Source organism: Varanus komodoensis, unplaced genomic scaffold, assembly GCF_004798865.1.
Source record: "Varanus komodoensis strain SLA01 unplaced genomic scaffold, ASM479886v1 scaffold60, whole genome shotgun sequence".
NCBI classification, from domain to species: Eukaryota; Metazoa; Chordata; class Lepidosauria; order Squamata; family Varanidae; genus Varanus; species Varanus komodoensis.
This window is the reverse complement of record NW_025336223.1, coordinates 1,150,987-1,168,116: the sequence shown is the minus strand read 5'-3', so window position 1 is coordinate 1,168,116 and position 17,130 is coordinate 1,150,987. Positions and strand designations below refer to the sequence as shown.

Below are 17,130 nucleotides of genomic sequence, written 5' to 3'. Positions count from 1 at the left end.
TGCATTCCATTTTAAAAAACCCAAATCAATGGTTATTGATTTGTTGTGGGAGTTGAAATATATTAAATACTCTCTATAAAATCATTAATAATGTTGATTGATTGATATGAAGAATCATATATCCAGCATTCTTTCATAAAGTCCTGCTTTGGGAGCTTTATAACTGTCAGAAGATGCAAGGCCCTTGCCAAATCTGTACAATAAACATGTATTGTTTGTATACTTAGGCAATAAAAACCTAAGAGTTCTGCCAAAAAAATTTAAGAGTTTTTTTTAAAGCAACAACCCAGTATAGAAAACTGCAGCCAGAACAACTAGGATCCTACTACAGGCTCCATTATCCAGAAAGATACCTCATACTGCCCAACGGCTCACTTGTGTTGATAAATTAATTTAACTGATTTATAGGCACAGTATAAATAAAAAGCACTCAGATCTCGCTGCTGACATAGTTATGGTCCCCAGGGTTTCACAGTGATTTTGGTAATATAAGAATCCCAAACAGTTGCTTGATGTAACAGTACTTTTAGAGGCACTAATGTTGCATGGTGTCCTAGGCTGAAAAATAACAGAATGAAATTTAACAGGGACAAATACCAAGCTCTGCACCTAGGAAAAAGAAATCAAATGTATAACTACAAGACAGGGGAGGCTTGCCTCAAGAATACTACAAGTGAGAAGGATCTTGGAATTGTTGTAGATGACAAGCTGAATATGAGTCAACAATGTGATGTGGCTGCAAAAAGGTTGGGCTGCTAAGATCAGGCCAGAACCCAGCTTTCTTACACTCACCAGGCTTCTTTTCCACACTTGGCCCTGGCCAGGATGCAAGCTGACCTGAGATCAAGTCTGCAAATGCTCAGGAATGGTAGTAGCTTCTTTGTGCAAGGTACATTACTCTTGGAGTAAAATACCAAAATTACAAAATATTTTGAGCAAGGTAAGCAAGTCCACAAGTCTTGTGTGTTGAAGCAGATCTCCACTTGAACTCACTACCTGCCGGATGCCCACATAAACACTTAGGGAAGAGAGAAAGCAGACTGGAGTCTGGGGAGTCAAGCTCATGCAATCCAATGGGTTCCTCATACAACCATACACAAAGGGCAAATGGCAGCAGAAGTATCATTTCCAAATCATAAGTACTAGCTCCTCTCTTCTCAACACCTTGAGTTGAGTCCTCACCTTGAGTTCTGGGCACCACAGTTTAAGAAAGATGCACAGAAGGATGTCACAGAAAGAAGGGCCAGAATCTCAGTCATCCCAGAGTGCAGGACATGGAATAATGGGCAAAATTTGCAGGAAGTCAGATTCCAGCTGGACATCAGGGGAAAAAAATCCAGCTGTTAGAATGACGCAACAAGGGAACCCATGACCTAAGGAGGTTATTGGCTCTCCTACACTAGAGGCTTTCAAGATTCAGCTCAATAGCCTTCTCTTAGGCATGCTTTAATTTGGAGTCCTGCACTGAGCAGATGGTTGGACATGGTGGCCTTTTGGGCTCCTTCTAATACTAGCACTCTAGGATTCTCTGGTTCACTACCATAATACGTATATTAAAAGATACCAGGAAGAATCAACAGGGTTGTACTCTCCTTTTACCTCTTCCATTAGAAATCTTCAAGCAGGATGACCGAGGCTATGTCAGTGCCAAATCCCAGGCAAAACTGGATTGGAATGACTCCAGTTCATCCATTTCAAGCACAAGTGCTTGGGGCTGAATAGCCACAAATTTCTCAAGCACATTGTCCAAAAAGCAGATATTTGTGATTGAACAATTGGTTACAATCTTCAGAGTCTAATGAGGATTTCTTAAAAAGTGGTCTCACCCCCAGCTCTCTCAAGACAGCCAAATCAATCACTTTCTGCATGCACCTAGCCGATTTCCTTCAGCCTGATGTAAGTAGATAGAATGGGCAAGGAGCAAGCATATGGCTGGCTGGCCAAACTTTGCGACACAACTTGCCCACATTACATTAACTGACTCTATTTTAATAGTGTTTAGACACTGTTTAGTTTAGTAGCTTAATTTAGGTTAGGAGCTATATCAGTTGCGGTATGATAAAATGTGTGCTATGATAAAGGCTCAGTTTTCAGTCAACATGATGCCCCTGGGCAGGCACACGAGTTATTTCTTGGTAGTGGGTTGGGTTTTTGTTTGTTTGTTTTTGTGTGGGGAGGGGTTAGTAATGGGAAAAATCTAAGTGGGATTAAGTGAGAGGGTAGCATGGTGCAAAGCAGTGCAGCATCCTCCAACACCATCTTTGTTTTAATTCAAAAGAGTACCTTTGTATTTTTGGAGGTCAGACCTTGCCTCTACCTTGTACATAAGTTCTCGGACAAGTTACTTTTATTTTAATCTCACCCATTTGGCGTCTGAGAAATGTGTGTTTGGTCATGCTCAATACAGCAGCCATTTTGTGACAGTGCCCCTGACGCTTCCTAAAAAATTCAAATGTGCCCACTCTCCAAAAAGCAGGGGGACCTGGGGACCTCTCTGGTCAGTTTTGTACTCCCTAGAAGTCCCTGACAGCTAATGGTGCAAGAGTGTTTTGATTGGTCCCAGCAGGCCCGACAGAGCAGTTTGCCTGACTAGAGTCATGGGAACTTCCAAGCTGAGGACAGGCATTCAGTACCACCTTCAGATTTCAGAGGGATCTTGGGTAAGACATGGTCGGTGCTCAGCAAAATGCTGAGATCTAGCACCACTTTGACATCACTGACTCACAGTTGCTTGTCCTCTCCTTCTAAGCCAGGCTGAACCACCAAAATTCACAGAGCCAAAAATATGAGAAGAGATGAAATTTTACTTTTTTTACCCCTCTGTAGTGGTTTGCTCCGGGGCAAGTGCTGGTATTTTTGCTACTGCCAGCACCAAATTCAGTTGCACAATGGCAGCAGGAGTGAGGCCCACAAGGGATCTGGAGGGGTTTGAAGGGCCCCAGACCAACTTGTTGTTGTAATTTTTAAATACTTGTATTTCTGTTTGACATCTTCTCAATAACTGTTGTAAATATTTTCTGCTCATTTCCTGTGCTGTGAGCTGCCTTGGGAATAATTTTGTGGAACAGCAGCATACAAATAGATGGATGCTAATGATGTTGTCCACTCCCACACTAGGTCCAAGCATGAGCTAGGAATCCCAGCAGCTGCTACTCCTGGCAATGGTAGGAAGTTTTGGGCCAGAATAACAGAGGCAGTGAGTGAAGGAAGCAAGTAGGCATCAGCAGCTGCTGCTGCATTCATGCCATGACTTTGTCCTGCTGGGTGAGAGACGGAGGAAAGCTCACTATGATTTTTCCCAGGCACAAACGACTTATCCAATCATAATTTCTGGACTGGCAGATTGACCCTGCCTGACCATTGCTTGACCCTGCCTCACAGCCTAGCTATAGCCTACTTCAGCAATGCAGTGGAGGTGCTGCTGGCCAAGAGGCCTTTTATCTCTTGTTATCTTAGCCACCAGAGCTGCCCAGTGTCTCAGTTACTAGGGGAATGATCTGAGTGGGATAACAAGGTGACTCACTGATCATCACAGCCCGACTCAAGGCAAGGCAACCCGAAGCTTTCCATTCTCAACAATCGAAGCCTTACCGTTTTTCATGTATGATTGTAATGCAGAGTCATGCTCCAAGACAGCTGCTGAAAGCATTCACAGGGTTAGCAGTCATAGATACATGAAGGGAAATGGGGGTTGGAGACATAGCGTAATCTCCATTACGTTAACAACAATGCTTAGGCAGAAATTTCATGTTATTTCTAGGATGTGAAAGTAAGGCTTAGGTGGCTGTGCTCACATTGCAGTTCATGCATCCTTTTCTGGGATGCTGATCAAATTGATTATTCATCACGATAAAAGATAAAGGACTGCTTATAAACAAAAATAGCTGAAATATATATTTTATCGTACCAGTAAAGTCGATTTTGTGGTTACCCCTCCTGCTCATCAACAGAGGATCTTGAGAAGATTCCAGTGCCATTATCTATAAAACATGTTAATGGAGGCTGACTCATGTATGGAGGGGGAAAAAGGAATTGTTATTGCTAAAAGCTGACAATAAAACAAAAATTGGGAGTGTTTTGTTCTAGTGGGTAAAGAATGCCATGGCTTGCTGTAATGTCTTCAGCAGGAGCAGATTTCAAAATTCCTTCTCACTGTGTAAGCCAACAAGAATGTGGAAATGTGAGTGGCTCCTCCCAGAAAGGAGATGGGCACCATTGCTGTCCCTGGGCAAATCCACCTGCTGCACATGGCTTGGGTGATTTGTAAAGGGCTGCTTCTCAGTGCTCTTTACCAGGGCTGTGCTTTTTCAGGTTGCCAGTGGGGCTCCGAAGATGGAATGCTTCCCCCTGGGAAAAAGAAATCCTTCTAGACAGAGAAATAGCACATCAGGGAGAAAGCTGGGCTAGGGCCTTCTCTCTGACAGGACAGTGGCCTTCTCTCAGATATGTTCACATTCTGTGTGGAGGGAGTGTCTGTGACTGAGTGAGTGTGAGTGTGTGTGCATGTACACGTTCAGTTAAATGTAGTACTAGCCTTCTGTTACTTGAACTGGGGATAAGCTTGATTAATTGCTTACCTACATGGTAACTTTTTATCATTATATTCTAATGTTGACATTCTTGTCTTTATGTCTATGCATTCTTCAGCTTTGAGGATAACAGACCCTTCATCAAGTAAGAATGACCTGAATGACTGATAAATTCCATTTATCAGTGTGGTCCCATGCACTGGCTGTCAGATCAGTATTTAAAAACCATTTACAGCTTCTGTCATTCACATTTGAGAGAGGCAGAAGAGCAAACTGTGCAGAAAACCGTAAGGCCTACAATTTCTGTGCTTCGTGTTTCTTGATTGGCTGGCTGTCACCTGGATGCTCTTGTGATCTACTGTAGTACAGACTTGGGACACCTCCACAGCTGCTTGCTGGTGTGTTATGACTGTGCGTCAGTGCATGCTGAATGCAAGTTTGGAGGGGCGATTTTGCCTTGGAACGGTTAGTATCATTCAAGAGGATCTCTTCAAAGGAATTCAGGAGTGCTGCTGCTCATTGTTTTAACTGATACTTTAAAAGAAAAGTCCTGAACTGACAATTATGGGCAACACATGGCAAATGTTACATTATCTATAGTTCTAACCAGCCAATGATTGCATGGCAATACTTAAATATTTTGCACCTGGCATTAAAAATGAAGCCTTGGAATAGCACAAGTCTGCATAGAATTACTAAAAGTTAGCAAAAGCAACAAAGCACCAATTATAGGCCTTGAATAACAATGTACCATATATCCTGCAGGGAAAACACTGGATCAGGAGCATAAGTAATGCAAGTGTCCATACTTTATAGTGAACTTTCAGTTTGTTCTTCTGGTGAAGAGTCATTTGTGTTCATTTATTTTGTCTCATTTTCATCTCTGTCATTCCTTACCTTTTCATAAGATTGTGGTAGGTTATCTATTTAAGAATGCTTTCACTTGTTCGCCAGTCTTATTTGGGCAACAAAAGCAATCCAAACCCCAGAGATGTTTCTCTGTGACAAGCTAGCAGTAATATGATACCAACTCCAACTTTAAATGAAATGGTAACTTCTTTGTGGGAGTGGAATACTTAAAGTATGAAAAGCCACTTGTATATCATATCAGATATAGTTGCAACATCGTTTCATGCTGATTTTTGAAGAAATGCACCCCAGTACTTGGAGGCTCAGAGGCACTTTGATTGTAGGGCGAATGCAGGGTCATTTTCCTTCATATGTGCAGCTCTGTTCTCTCTATTAAAATCTATAGGAAAGCCTACACGCTGGAGAACTGCATGGGAGCACTGGAGATCCCAAAAGTCTGTGGACAATCAAGCATTTGGCCCACAAACATCTGGCATTTAGACATTATTTTGACAGCAGAAGGCTGCTCTGCTTCACATGGAAAATCTTTCACAGTGCAGGGAGTGCTGTGGGGAAAAATAAGACTCATCTACAGTGCAGTCCATGTGCATGTGAGAATTGCCATATGTCCTGCCAGACTGTCTAAATTGTTCCAAAGAAAGGCTTCCTTTCACTTGCACATCCAGTTGCCCCCAAGGATCTCCACGTAGCACTGAAGTTTAAATTGAAACCGGCAGCCATGAGACCTTAACACATACTGGAGCGCCTACAAATCACTGGATCAGCATTCATAGTAAAATAATGCCTTTACAGTACAGTCAGAAGGTTTGGACACTGATCCAGACACACACAGCACTTTAAAAACCCAAACATAACATGCTTTCTACAGCAGCTTTGACTACCTTTCTCCAGACCACAACCTTCTCAAAATTCAAGGGAACTTTGCAGGAGAACAACTGTATGATTCATCCCAGGGTAGAGGATGCCAAGGATGAAACTGAATGAACCACAAGTGGTGACGCAATGTGCTTACAATCCCTGAGGACTTTGTCTGTTTTAGACTGAGGCTGCTATTCCATCAAAATCATGATGATTTTTCATTGTTGCCCAATTTTAGTGAAAAGGAGAGGAATCTTAAGCTTGCTGATAGAGCAGTCTGGCACCAGAGTCTTCAATCTACCCTTTGCTTTCCCAGGCTCTTGCTAGCAAGACAGAAGTGAACAGGAAACCGTTTTTCTTTTCGCTCAATGGAAAGAAAAATTGTAACTTTACAGGGCAGTTCAATTCCCCTCCTCCATATTAATGTTGGGAGCTGAGCACTTCTCCTTTCCATGAGGTAGGAGTTCCAGCTTTGGACAGGAAGCCACTGGTGAAGTTTCTGTTGGTGGATCTCCTGTTATCTTTCTCCATCCCAAGGAACACAGGGCTGCTCGGAAAATGTGCCCCTTTTACTAGCTCACACACACACACCACAGTATTGAGGAAAGATATTCTGTAATGTTTCTAGTTCATTACATGTTTAATAATGATTTCCTTTCCAAATGTGTAAAGAATTCATCCCACCTTGGGAATGGATTTAATGTCATGACAGAAAAAAATTCCTTAAGAAGCCAATTGTATACTCTGCAATTTATAAAGCAGTAACACCCCCAGCGTTTAAACTATGGGGACATAGCCCAGTAGAAAACGGGTTGCAGTAGTGATATCATCCCCATGACTTAAGAAAGGATAGGCATTACGTTACTCATGCCTATTGAGCCATTAGATTGTTAGCGACAATCCTATGCTCCTAGGGAGGGCAGTTGAGGGGATATTGGATGTGGCAGGTCTCCTTCTCCATCAGTGGGAATTTCTCTCTGCTACTGGAAAGACTTATTCCAGGCCCCTCACCAAAATCTTACACTGGTAAATAGTTGCCAGTTCTACTTGGAGCAAACACAGGGCTGAGCTATGGGAGGCAGAAGAGAGGGTGGCTTATTTTGTATTGGATGAACCAGACTTGGAACTCAAAGTTGATCAGGGAGGTATAGCAAACATGCTTCCCATTGGTCATCAACTGTACAAATATAATAAAAACAGGACTTGTCGAAACATCTTGTGTGGCACATAACTGACAGATATAGCCTAGTGTCTGTGTAACTGCAGAATCATTAAAGGAATGTTTCAGTTAAAACTGATCCTGTGAACCAGCTAAAACTTTTAAATTTTTGTTCAGTTTGACCAGTTCTTTTACTCTTCCTTTGCCTCATTAATCATCTCGATTGTTGGCATTCTTAAAGATCAAGTCTAATCCTTTGCCCACAATCTGTCGCCAGCCTTCTTGAACTATTGCCCTCAGAGCAATATTCTCAATACGGTGGTGTTCATGCTAATCAGAGTGATGGAAACACCTCGCTGCTTTTGACTATCATAGTTCTGTTAATAGAAAATTCAAATGATATTACTATTTAATGTCGCAGTGCTATACTGCTGACTCATGTTCCTCCTAAATTATTTTCTAGAATGATATTATGTAGCCAGTTATAAGTAATACCAGCTCATTTTTTTCATTTCTTATGTGACTTTTGCATTTATCTCACAAAATTTAATTCTAGATTTCTAATGTACAAGCTTATTCCCTAGAAAGTTTACATTCTTTTCCTGTTTTGAATCACATGCTGTTGAACTATCTCAGTCACTGATTAAATACAGTCATGTCTTATCCTTCTTGTTCTTCCTCTAACATGCACATCTGGATGTCAGATACACATCCAACCATAATATTAATAAGCCACAGAGAACTTAAGATACAGTGTAGTAAAAATGATTCCAGAAAAGGAGCTTGTTGCAACAGGAAGGCAAGCAGGCCAGCAAGTAGGGTCATGATACCTGTCCACAAGCTTTGTGCAAAAGGTTGTTCCATAAGCATGGCTTGAGATTGTGCCCTCCCTCCACACATTGGAAGTGAACTCTTTAATCTTCATGTAAGATTTACTGCAGCCACATATATGCCTTGCTAGCTGTAGTCAACCCTCATGATGCAGTTGATAAGATGGGGGAATCTCTTCTGGCCTCAGTGATCACAACCGAGGCACCAAAGTAATATTAACAATAACTCAGAGGTATAGCCTTCCTTGAGTTTTCTATTTAAGATTTTTATTTCCCACAAGTATTCCAGGAAAACTGTTCTTGAACATCTCGACTCTGATAATCTCCTGATAGTTGGATCATATGCCTCTGAACAGAAAATGAGATTCTCTTCTATTTTAGTTTTGTGTAGTAGCATCGTATATTTTAAGTGCTTTAGAGTTGTTGTTATTCTTAGTTTCCTACATAATCATTTTCAATCCACATTTGTTTATGACCACTTTTTAGCTGCTAGTTCTTGTACTTGAATCCCTCTCTGCACTGCCTTTAAAAATTATTACTGTTCTTAGCTATGCGGCCTTTAAAATAGCTTTGCTGCTGCAAAGATTCTAGTTGCTTTTCATCCTAACTTTTCTAGCTTCAGTGAAGCTGTTGAATTGAACCAGGTCTGCTGAATCTTGCATAAAACCCACATAAGACCGTTTTCTAATTGGATGTCGATCCATTAATTGTTACTCAATGAATGCAGTTTTTTACACATTTGTACTCACTTCTTGTCTACAGTTCTGAAGGTTTCTTAGGAATGTATCAAGTGGGACTGCATAAAACGGCTTTTTGCTTCATAAGTATTAAATCCAGTGAATTCCCTTGCCAACACAGACAGTTATCGACCTGGTATGATTTGTTCTTGGCTGCTGTTAAGATCACCCTAATCTCCTTAATTGTAAGAGTTCAGCCCCCAAAGCCCCATGTTAGCTTCTTTGATGGGAAATATTATGCATGATCACTGAGGTTCCTTCATGTGTGCTCCTAGACTGAAGCAGACCCACCTGCACTCTGAAATTACCAAAACCAGTTGTGGTATCTGCAAATGGTCAATTTTACCAGGGCTATTGGTTATTTTTTCCACCATCACCACTTCTCTGACCTTGTTTACCCCTTCAGTGTGGTTCTGTTTGCTTCAAAGGGAGAGTTAGGATGATATTAATGCATCCTTATATGCTGTTTAGGTTAGCCCTCAGTTGCTTGAAATCTTTTCAGGCTGGCTGTTGTGTAGCACCTTGGATCTGCCCTCTTGGCGTTTTCTAGAGACAAGCACTCTGTATTCTTTACCCCATTCCTTTGGGGCCATATTTATTCTTTCTTCCTGCATTTTCTAGTATCTGGCTAGATATTCCTGAGACTTCTTCAGCTACATGGGCAGCATCACATTTCATTCCTGATAGTTTAATAATTGCAACATCTTGAAATTTCTACTAAAAAGGTCAAGGGAAAGCAATCACACCAAAAAATGAGGAAAGCTGCCCCCCATGGTATTTTGGTGGGTTTAATTTGTAATTCATTTGAGATTTTAATTTACAAAAATTGGGGAGCCAAGTCAAATGCTGAAACTGTTTACAATTAGACAGCTGATGGTATCATTCTGCAGAGAATTCTGCTCCACAGCCTGTTTGTAAGTTGCATGTGCTACACAAGAGCACTAGCATGCTCTTTAAGCCACTTCCATACTTTTCAATAGGAGGAATTCTTGTAATAATGTGCTTAAGCCAATGGGTATATAAGGAAGGGAGGCAAATCTAAAATACTGTCCATTTTCCTCTGCTCTGCTGCATCTACGCATTCCATTACATTCACACTGCTACTGTTCAAAAACATTTGCTACAAATCTGCTTTGCCAAAGAGACATTTTCATGTTCATAACATTTTCATAACTGTATTTTTCTCCAAGTTATACATGTGGTAATAACTGCATTGAATTCAAGACATATTTCTCACAAATACTTCAGATAATGCATGATGTGGTTATTGTGTGCATCAAATTGTTTTCTCTAGGAATCAAAGACACCTTTTTCCTTTCTATTTCTTCTCTCTCTTTTTCCACAGGTCATGGGTCATAGGTGCAATAGCTCTTCTCTGCCTGTTAGGACTGACCTGGGCCTTTGGGCTTATGTATATTAATGAAAGCACAGTCATCATGGCTTACCTCTTCACCATTTTCAATTCTCTTCAGGGAATGTTTATATTCGTTTTCCATTGTGTCCTCCAGAAAAAGGTAAGCATTCTTCCTCCTCCTCCTCCTCTTCCTCTTCATTCTGGGAAAATCAGAATGGAAATTTTGTTGCCCAGCAACTCTACCAGAACTTTACTGACAGTGCCTTGCCTTTTGTGTTGTCACAGCAAGGTGTTCACATAAACATTAAAATGATGGCAAGTATATCCGAACCAATGGTGAAAAATGAATGGGTATCCTTCAGTACAGAATATTGGCATCTGGTGTATGGAAATCTGAGTTGTGGTTACGTCAAATTCCTCCCTCTGAAAATTTTCCTGGATTTTGTCATTTAGTTGATCTGGACTTATTTATGGGGTGGTGCTGATATGGTAGCAATTCACTGTTTTGAGGGGGTAAAGGTGGTCCTACTGGGCATCCTGCTAAAGCTACTTGACGTATTTAGCCATTGTGGATTCTGATACAAACTGGCACCATCTACACCATCCGAATCGGTGTGCAGAGTGGAACTTACCTGTCCAGAGGCATTTGCACGTTCAAATTTTTCCCGATGCCATTCTTGGTTCAAGAAAATGTATCAAAACGAACATTTAAACTTATGTTAATATATACTTTGGGAGAATAAACATTGAGAAATACTTATTTAAATGTATATTTTTAAAGTATAAATATGGCAGGTTAAGGAGGAAACTGCCACTAAAGTTGACAAGCACTTCTCGGTGATGACCTTGACCCTACAGAATGTCCTCCAAAGAGAGATGTAGCTGTTTCCATCTGTGTCTATTTTTTTAAGTTTTAAAGCTTTTTTTCTCCTTTGACTTTTAACTGAAAGGAGGCTTTACTATTAGAAATGAGAAATTTTATTTTTAATGCCTAGTTTTAAAAATGTTAGAATTTAAGAATTTTATATGTTACAGAATTTTTATAATTTGATGTTGAATGTTGCTGCTTTATATTGGAAGATTATGATCTTAAAAGATGGCTAAGGAATAATTAGATACATTGCCTGAGGAAATTCCAGATGAAGGAGCCTTTGGCAAGATACAGGATTTGATTCTTTATTTCTATACACATAAAGTGAATGTTAGAGCCCCCACATTCTTCTCTGGCTAGAATTAAGCTAAAAGTTGAAAAATAATTTAAATCCTGCCTTTCTCACTTTTTCTGCCTATCTTCAAACACAGTGGCATCTTTTAGAACCAGGAGAATTATGCTTGACAGTATTGCTGGTGCCCAGATTCCAGCCATAGCCCTATGGCAGGCAGAGGGTGGGGTGAGGGAAAGAGAGAATTCTTCTTTGTGATCTCTTGCAGCACCACCGATGGGTCCCTGTAGCAATGCGAAGGCCTGGAAAAACGCCATTCAAAAATGTTTGTTGTGGGAAGATTCCTGGGTTTTTCCCTCCCCTACCCCCAAAGTCTTCACATTTCTAGTTCTGAGATGCAGGGCCTCTTTCAGGAAGTTTCCAGAGCCGGGCTGGAATTTTGGCACATGCCCTCTGCACTGCAACTCCAGCCACACATGCGGGCACTGACAGCTACTACCTCCCTACTTGGTTCCTTTCTCACTGCCACACTGCAAATAGCTAGGCCTTTGTTTAGATGCTTAGTGCTAGAGTAAACAGGCACTATTTTCTTCTTTCATTATTTTGTTCCTTCTGGCCTTGTTGCATTCATTCTTGATGTTTGGTGGATTCTCTCCTCTCCATTTTCCCTCCTGCTTTCAGAGTGCATTTTTCTTACAATATTTTCTCCAGACATCAGTGGCCTCAAAGGGGCTTGTCCTGCCCCTTTTAGGGGGCAGTGGACCTTTTGCCTCCTGTGGTTTAGGGAAAGCAATTTGAATGTGCACAAGCACTATCAGGCCTCTGTGTGGCAAACTGGGAGAAATGAAGTGGCCTACCTGAGGACTCTGGATACCACAGATTGTGGCATGTCTATTTTACTTTCCTTTATTTTATTGTCGTTATTACATTTCTATACCATCCAACAGCCTGAGATGTCTGGGCAGTTTACCACAAAAAACAGCATAAGATACAATGTAGAAAATTAAAATAAGCAAATAATATAAAACAAAAGTAAGAGCCAAAGTGCAGCAATGCAAAGATTAAAAATACAATAATGAGATTAAAATAACAGAAAACTGAAAGACTAAGCTGCCTAGGAGAGAGAAAATAGGAAGAAAAAGCACAGCCCAGGCACCACGCAGCCCCCTGGGGAACTCATTATGCAACCGGAGTGCCATGGCAGAGAAGGCCCTTTCTTGGTAGCCTCCCAGCTCCCTCTTTCGGGGGCGCTCCCAGAGAAGGGCAGGCATCTTTGGGTCTGTACAAGTATCCTTCAGGTAACTTGAGTCCAAGCCATTTAGGATTTTGAATGTTAAGACCAATGCTTGGAAGCAGGCCCAGACACGTGCTGGCAACCAGTGTGACAAAGAACTACATAACAGGAACACATTGTTAACCTGTCAACAATCTCCCTGCCCTATTTTGGACCAGCTGCAGTTTTTTGGACCATTTTCAAAGACAACCCCACATATTGTAGCTGGACTTGCTGCCTCCATACCAGGCCTGGCATCAGCCTGCTTAGTGCCTACACAAAGCAATTAGTCACTTCATTATGGATGCTGTTTTGAGGATAACCTAGCTCATTTATTTTGTATAGCTGTTTGTTTGAATTGATGATATGTATGAATTTTTGTTTGTTTTATAATTAAGTATTTGTATGGTGTCATCCTTCCCTGTTGACTGCAATAGACAGTCCATTGATGATATTCTGGACCTGGAGCAGAAACTATGTGTTATGCAGGTGTCACCAGCCAGAAAACAACCCCAGTCAGTCCTGTCATTGACAGAAATCCCCCTCAGGCTGAACAACATCCAGGTCTCCTTCATTTCAGGGATCTCATCAGTCAGATTCACCTCCTAGGAAAAAGCCCAGGTTCCCCATCCAATGCAAGAATTTGTGTTCTTTGAAACATCACCTTTGACTGCTCAGCCATCATCACCCAATTGTAAGAAGGATTGCTTCGCACATGCCCTTGAGGTTTTCCTCTGGAGTTTGCAGCTATGACTACTGAGTGCTCATTTGCTGGGTTGGATACATGACAGAGTTCGGCTCTCTTCTCCCAGACCTGTCAGTATCAGCATTCCTCCAAAGGGAGGGATGAGTCTGAGCCCACCCAGTCTGAAGCAAGATAGTTCTACCCAAGGTATTTTACTGTTTCTATAAAATAAGTGGTCTCTATTCAATTAAGGTACTTTGGGATCTGATCACCTTCATCAGGCGCAGGAAGATCAAAATGAGACCTTTGCCAAGTTCATTGCCTTGTTCCATCAAGAAGAGTGTTTCACGCCTACAAATCTAGTACATATTTTTACATCAGTATCTGGCCACAATGCTACCATTTTTCCCCCACTTTGCCTTTGGGAATTGCAGCGTTTAGGTCAGGGGCTCTGCTATTTGGCCTTGCCATGGGCCCAGAGGTCTTCACAACATGTCTGTCATCAGCAAACATCCCCATCTTTGTAGTATCAACACCTTCCCATACATCAGCAACAGCTAGGACTAGTCACAACATTTTGCCAACCCCTTCTTGCAACCCACTGCATTTTCCCTTGAGAGAACTTGATCTCTGTGTCTAGTACCTACCTTCAGGCTCCAATTGATCTGGGCAGCTCTGGACTCGACTGGTGGCCAGCCTTTGAGCAAGGACAGAGCTACAGCCTTCGACCAGCTGTTTGTTTTGCTGGTGTTTCTGATGCACAGCCTTTCATGGCTCATCATGTTCAGAGCCCATCACAGCAGTCATGCTTGCACAACTGAACATGAAGCTAATACAGCACTGATTTATTCAGAATTTCTCCAGCCTTCTGGGTGCCCATGCACAGTTGTTGCTGTAACTTACCAAGGTTACCAGGTTGCTGAAGTAGCAAACAAACTCTCATAACTGGCTTCAAGGAATCCATTACTCCTCACTCTCCATCTCTGGCAAAAGTGGGGAAGCAACTGGAGAGACTTCACGGGATGCTGCCTAGTCTCCTGTAGGAAGGGAACTATCAACATGCTAGACTTGTTAGCCATGTCCAAGGTATTTCATGTCTTCTACAATTACATTCATGACAGAGTAGTCCATGGGTTAGAGACAACTTGGTCCTGTTATACTATACGTGTGTGTGTGTGTGTGTGCACAGTTATATGTGAACAGGCAAGGCAAATTCTCACAATATACCCAGTGCTTTATTTTTGGGAGTGATGTGTCTTATCCAAGGTGACAGCAATTTTTTGGTGGATGTGCCAAACAGAAGAACTTGGTGCCCCTATGGCTGGACACAAGTGCCTGGGTAGTATCTGTGCTTTCTATCACTGAGGGATTTCCTTGGTGAATGTCTTTGCCACCAGCCCACAAACAATATGGGCTGTATTGCATAAGGTGGAAATAGAGCATAACTCATTGGGAAACCCAGTCCTATACCACTGGAAGAAGCTGTTTTGCTACAGACTTCTCTCAATCTCAGTCCTGATATGCACATTTGACCCCTTGGTAAGAGGGGTAAGACCCCTTGTGAAGACCCCTTGTGAACCATCAACTTGGTTCACAGAGTTGATGCAGCTTTCAGACCAGAGTAGAGTGGGACACAATCTATCATGGAGCTCATTCGCATAGCCCATAGACCAGTGATGGCGAACCTTTTAGAGACTGAGTGCCCAAACTGCAACCCAAAACCCAGTTATTTATCGCAAAGTGCCAACACTGCAATAAAAGCTGAATACTGAGGTTTTAGTTTAGAAAAACCAACTCACAGCCAGTCCAAGCAAATATATATATATATATATGGCAGCGCACTGACCAGCCATGCGAAAGCTCGGACAAGTCACAGCTAATGAGTCGCAGCTCATGATGTCATCACCTGGTGCCGCTACTCCTTTCCAAGCATGTGCATGGTCCCTATGTACACTGTTATCTGCTTGGCTGCTGGGTTGACTTGGCTCACATGCCGACATAGAGGGCTCTGCATGCCCGTCGTGGCACGCGTGCCATAGGTTCGCCACCACTGCCATAGACCCTATATGAGGACACTGTACCCTTATATGAATTCATTGATGAATTTCTTGAAAAAGCAAATACCATCACATGCATTTGCCCTCTGCTGAACTTTTTGTTATTCTTTATGACAAGTGTTTGCCTTTTCCATGGATTAAAATAGTTAGTGGTTTCCACTAATTATTGCCCAATTACAAATTGTTCTGTTTTCTTCCATCCGTAAATGATTCTGCCATCTGTGTCTACCCTGTGCCTCATATCTGAGGTTCTGTCACAATGGATGAAATTGCTTTTTGAACCAGTGGTCACATGGCCCCTCTGGCTTTTCTCCTGGAATACTGCCTTTCTTGCCAGCAATATGGATGGATGGGATGGATGGAGTGCCCTGTGGAGTGCTCATGCACAGGAAAATGGGGGACTGAGGCTGGATATTTAATTTCTCCCAAAAGTGTTACCCTTTTCCACACCATTGTCAGGAAAAGTAGTCTTTTTTCACCTTCCTGGTCTTCTCTAACCCATCCATGCATTTGGAATAATTGTTACATACAAGGACAGGGCAGGACTGGGGGCTTCAGGTGGAATCTATGATTGTGCATTTGTCTGGGCTCAGTATGTACCACTTGTCCACAGTTACAGGACAAGTTACATGAAGTCAGATCCCAGCAGAACATCAGGAAGAACTTCCTGACTATTAGAGATAATGGAAACAATTACCTAAGGGAGGTCATGGGATCGCCCACATTGGAGCAGTTGGACAGCCATCTTTCAGGAATGCTTTGACTTGGGTCCTGCACTGAACAGGGGTTTCGACTTGATGGCCTTATAGGCCCCTTCCAACTCTACTATTCGATAATTCTATGAAAGAAAGATGTTGTGTTGATTATAAGAAGATTCACATGTTCAGTAGTACCATTTTTAGGCCAAACAGAAAGTTGCCCCCTTTTAAAAAAAGTACAACATGTTGAGATCCCCAGGCAAGATACTATAAAAGACAGGTGGGGAGGAGAAGGGGAAGGTGACAACAGATTATCTTCAAGGTATAGTGTGGAAGGAAGAGTTTGCAGGTCATGTGAAAACTCCTGTTGCCCTGGGAAGACAGTGGAAGCGAATAGGGTGTTGGATTCTTGTTTTGGAAAATATAAAATGAGAACAGCTAGATTTTTTTACTCCCCCACATGGAAGATCCAGCAACTATTCCCCCACCCGACACTGCCCCATGCATTTTGTAGAAAACAGTGAAGTTTGAGCCATAAATGTCAAATTAGATATTTGCCTCCAACAAATCACAGCAAAATATCTACTTCACAGAAGACAAACTGATGATGTTCAGGGAAACGTGTGCCCTTGAAAGAGCACCCACCAAACCACACACCACATACTGGGCTCCCTTCACTCCTCACCATGCCCACCTGCTTCACACAGTGCCTCCCTCCCATTTTTGATCCTGTCACCACCCACAAATTTGGTACTCAAAAAAAATGCTGCGGAGGCCTGTTATGGGGCCTCAGGGCATTTTTGGAAAATCATACAGCAGTGGACACTTTGCTTGATGAGACCATCAGCCGCTGAGGTAAACTATGCTGTATGCTCCATGTTAGGGAGCCCAGAACTAAAAGGCAATAAAGTGTGTGA

At 42.0% G+C, this 17,130-nt stretch overlaps 1 protein-coding gene across 2 annotated transcripts in view; it reads left to right on the top strand.

The window, feature by feature from the left end:
- Nucleotides 1–17,130, top strand: part of ADGRL3 (adhesion G protein-coupled receptor L3) — a 394,878-nt gene that overhangs the window by 325,662 nt on the left and 52,086 nt on the right. For both annotated transcript variants that reach the window (XM_044449737.1, XM_044449736.1), the window contains one exon: nt 10,329–10,497. In XM_044449737.1, coding sequence (XP_044305672.1) covers nt 10,329–10,497 — 169 coding nt within the window. The remainder of the gene's footprint in view (nt 1–10,328; nt 10,498–17,130) is intronic.